Source organism: Dipodomys ordii, unplaced genomic scaffold, assembly GCF_000151885.1.
Source record: "Dipodomys ordii isolate 6190 unplaced genomic scaffold, Dord_2.0 Scaffold103, whole genome shotgun sequence".
NCBI lineage: Eukaryota > Metazoa > Chordata > Mammalia > Rodentia > Heteromyidae > Dipodomys > Dipodomys ordii.
The window spans coordinates 3225127-3229028 of NW_012267319.1; the positions used below are offsets into that span (position 1 = coordinate 3225127).

The 3902-nt window shown below is 63.3% G+C and overlaps 1 protein-coding gene across 1 annotated transcript in view; it reads left to right on the forward strand.

Annotated features, from left to right (window-relative positions):
• The window catches only part of Trpm2 (transient receptor potential cation channel, subfamily M, member 2), a 90636-nt gene that overhangs the window by 81667 nt on the left and 5067 nt on the right, over positions 1-3902 (forward strand). Inside the window, 4 exon segments of the mRNA XM_013027363.1 lie at positions 56-132; positions 351-452; positions 2174-2260; positions 3227-3332. Of these exon segments, the coding sequence (XP_012882817.1) occupies positions 56-132; positions 351-452; positions 2174-2260; positions 3227-3332 (372 nt within the window).

The window sequence follows — 3902 nt, forward strand, 5'->3', positions numbered from 1 at the left end:
CCCCCCACCCCGCCACAGACAGAGTTCCTGATCTACCACCCCCCCCCCGCCACAGACGGAGTTCCCGATCTACCACCCTCCTTTCCACACGGCTGAGAAGAAGGACGTGGCCCTCGTGGACCCTGTGGGAGAGTGAGTGGCCCTCCCCTGCCCCTCACAGACGTCTGCGTCCACTGGCTTTGCAGATGACCAGTGACCCCCTGCCCCGCCCAGGCCGCGGCACGGCTGTGGAAGCTGAGCGAAGGCCCTGGGTCACCGCCGTGGGCCGTGGACGGAGGCCGAGCCGTGGCCGCCGCGTCTCTCCCTGCCGCATCTCCGCTCTCAGGATTGTGCTCTCTCGTTTACTCCAGCACCCCAGAACCTCTGACCAGGATCCGCTACAATGCCCTGGACGGGCTGACGGACCGCCGCAGCTTCCACGGGGCCTACGCGGTCCAGGAGGGGCTCCCGCGGTGAGTGTCCGCGCCCCCCCGCCAGCGCGGGCCACACGCTCCCGGCAGGGCCCTCTCTGGGCCAAGTGGAAATGTTCTGGTCTGAACCGGGGAAGGACAGGGCCCTAGGGACGGCGTGTGCCTGGGGACGGCGTGGGCCCTGGGGACGGCGTGTGCCTGGGGACCGCGGCGTGGGCCTGGGGACGGCGTGTGCCTGGGGACGGCGTGGGCCCTGGGGACGGCGTGGGCCCTGGGGACGGCGTGGGGACCGCGGCGTGTTGCCGGGGCTCACGTGGAAGGAGAGTTCATCTGCGATCTCACCCCACACACAGGCGAGGCCCCGCTCCAAGTGGCCAGGCACCCCATGAAACCCTGCCAGGCATGGGTCTGGGACGTGGACGGTGGGGGAACGAAGGGGCCTGAAGGGAGAGGCAGGGGTGGGCTTGGAACATTCTGGAACAGAGGGGTTTTCTGTGCCTGCAGCCAGAGCTTGTGGAAGGCGGAAGTGGGGGACAAGGAGGCGTGAGCAGGCTGTGACCGACTGAGGGGCAGGGTCGCGGGACGCGGAGAGGGGTGCTTGGGTTGTGGGCAAGGAGAGCAAGCCCCCAAGCAGTAATGGCCGCAGCCCAGAGCCTGAGATGGCTGTGCAGAAGCAGCTGCACAGAATAGCTTGCCAGGGTGCTGTGGGCTAGGTTGTTCCCAGCTGGCTTGCCGGGGTGCTGTGGGCTAGGTTGTTCCCAGCTGGCTTGCCAGGGTGCTGTGGGCTAGGTTGTTCCCAGCTGGCTTGCCAGGGTGCTGTGGGCTAGGTTGTTCCCAGCTGGCTTGCCAGGGTGCTGTAGGCTAGGTTGTTCCCAGCTGGCTTGCCAGGGTGCTGTGGGCTAGGTTGCTCTCAGCTGGCTTGCCAGGGTGCTGTGGGCTAGGTTGTTCCCAGCTGGCTTGCCGGGGTGCTGTGGGCTAGGTTGCTCTCAGCTGGCTTGCCAGGGTGCTGTGGGCTAGGTTGTTCCCAGCTGGCTTGCCGGGGTGCTGTGGGCTAGGTTGCTCTCAGCTGGCTTGCCAGGGTGCTGTAGGCTAGGTTGTTCCCAGCTGGCTTGCCAGGGTGCTGTGGGCTAGGTTGTTCCTAGCTGGCTTGCCGGGGTGCTGTGGGCTAGGTTGTTCCCAGCTGGTTCAGTTGGCTGTGGTGACAGAGCAGGTGATAAAGAACAGAGGTTTATTGCCGGGCGCCAGTGGCTCACATGTGTCATCCTAGCTACTCAGGAGCCTGAGATCTGAGGATCACAGTTCAAAGCCTGGGCAGGAAACTCCATGAGACTCTTACCTCCAATAAACCACTAGAAAACCAGAAGTGGCGCTGTGGCTCAAGTGGTAGAGCGCTTGCCTTGAGCTGAAGAGCTGGGGGACGGCGCCCAGGCCTCGAGTTCAAGCCCCACGACCAACAACCACAAAAGAGGCTCCTAGTTGAGGCTCCAGGCCAGGGCTGCGTGCGTCGGCTGGCTGTGGAGGCCTAGGCTGGGGAGGCTTTAGTGGCCAAAGTGGGGCCAGGCTTTGTTCCCAAGAGCACCCCTGCCGTGCCAGTGCCCAGTGCTGAATTCACCCCTCAGAGCCCCCGAGTCCTCCTTCCTGTCCAGGCAGCAGTGTGGGAGGGGCTGGCACTCCTGTGTGCCTGGCCCTGTGTCCCCCCCATGCCCACGCCCTGCCCCGCTCTCTCGGACATGCCGTGGCTGACCCGACCCCTTCCCACCCAGGAACCCCATGGGACGCACGGGGCTGCGGGGGCGCGGCAGCCTCCGCTGGTTTGGACCCAACCACACGCTGCACCCTGTGGTCACCCGGTGAGCGGGGGACTGGTCAGTCTGGGGGGCTCCCCGGGAGGGCTCCCGTGTGCCGGGGGGTGGGAGGCGTCCCGTGGATGCGTGTGACGCCCGTTGTCTGTGTCCCCTCCTTGGAGCAGCCCAGCTGCCTCGCCTCCCCCGAGGCCGCCCCACGCCCCGGCTCCACTGGGCACAGCCGGCGTCCAGTCCTGCGCGCATTCTTCTGAGTGGCCTTTACTTCCCCTTTGCTAACCGAACTCTGAAAAAAAGAAGAAATTTACACTGGGGGACAAGCAAAACCTAAGGAAGAGAAAAAGTTACTGAAACTAAAAAAGAAGTAGGCATATCTAATACCACTGTCGGCCAGTGTGCTTCGGAGTTATCCTACAAGGATTTCGAGTGCACACACACACACACACACACACACACACACACACACACACCCCAAATCCACAGTCATGTGTGCATGTCAACGTAATACCACACCCAATGGCTTACACCTTCATTCTATCATCTACCATCTATTTACCTATCATCCATCTGTGATCTGTCATCTACCCCCTATCATCCGTCAGTCATATCTATCTACTTACCTATTATTTATCCTTTATCTACCTATCATCTATTATCTGGCAGTCAAATCTATCTATCCATCTATCTACTTCTGCCCAACATTTATCTATCAATCTATCACTTTTCTAAATTCCTTTACCTCAGAAAGACTGGCACTTCAGCCTCTTGGTCATATTCCCTAAGCTGCTGGGGTCTGGCTAGTCCATAGAGAGGAAGCTGGGTGCGCTGAGGCCGGGAGGCATGGCCCCCTTGGTAACGGGCCGGGAGGCGTGGCCCCCTTGGTAACGAGGCGTGGCCCCCTTGGTAATGGGCCGGGAGGCTTGGCCCCCTTGGTAATGGGCCGGGAGGCGTGGCCCCCTTGGTAATGGGCCGGGAGGCGTGGCCTCCGCTTGGGTAACAGCCCGGCTGGTGCAGGTGGCGGAGGAACCAGGATGGAGCCATCTGCAGGAAGAGCATCAAGAAGATGCTGGAGGTGCTGGTGGTGAAGCGCCCTGGCTCCGAGCACTGGGCCTTGCCTGGGGTAAGCTGGGGAGGGCAGCAGGCCCGGCCTCTGCTGTCCCGCCCACCCGTCCACCTGCCGGCCTCCCACCCCTCCCTCCGTCCGCCTGCCAGCCTCCCACCCCTCCCTCCTGCAGGGCTCAGCAGGCTGTGCTGGGTCTGGCTCTTGTCCCCTCCCCCCCCCCCCCCCCGCTTGCTCAGGTTCGGATTCTCCTTGCCTAATGGGCACGGTCGTGCGGGGCTGGTGTTCTGTGGGCATCTGATGGGCCTCGCAGAGCCGAAGACACCTCAGTGATCCGGCACGGCTGGGCAGGGCCGGCATGGAGAAGACTCGGCCTTTCCTGCCCGAAAGACTCAGAGCCACTCCATCTCCCACGTTCCCGGCCTCTGTCCTCAGGCCTCCCCCTGCAGGGTGGGGTTCCCGGCCTCTGTCCTCAGGCCTCCTCCTTCCCCCGTTCCGGCCTCTGTCCTCAGGCCTCCTCCTTCCCACGTTCCGGCCTCTGTCCTCAGGCCTCCTCCTTCCCACGTTCCCGGCCTCTGTCCTCAGGCCTCCCCCTGCAGGGTGGGGTTCCCGGCCTCTGTCCTCAGGCCT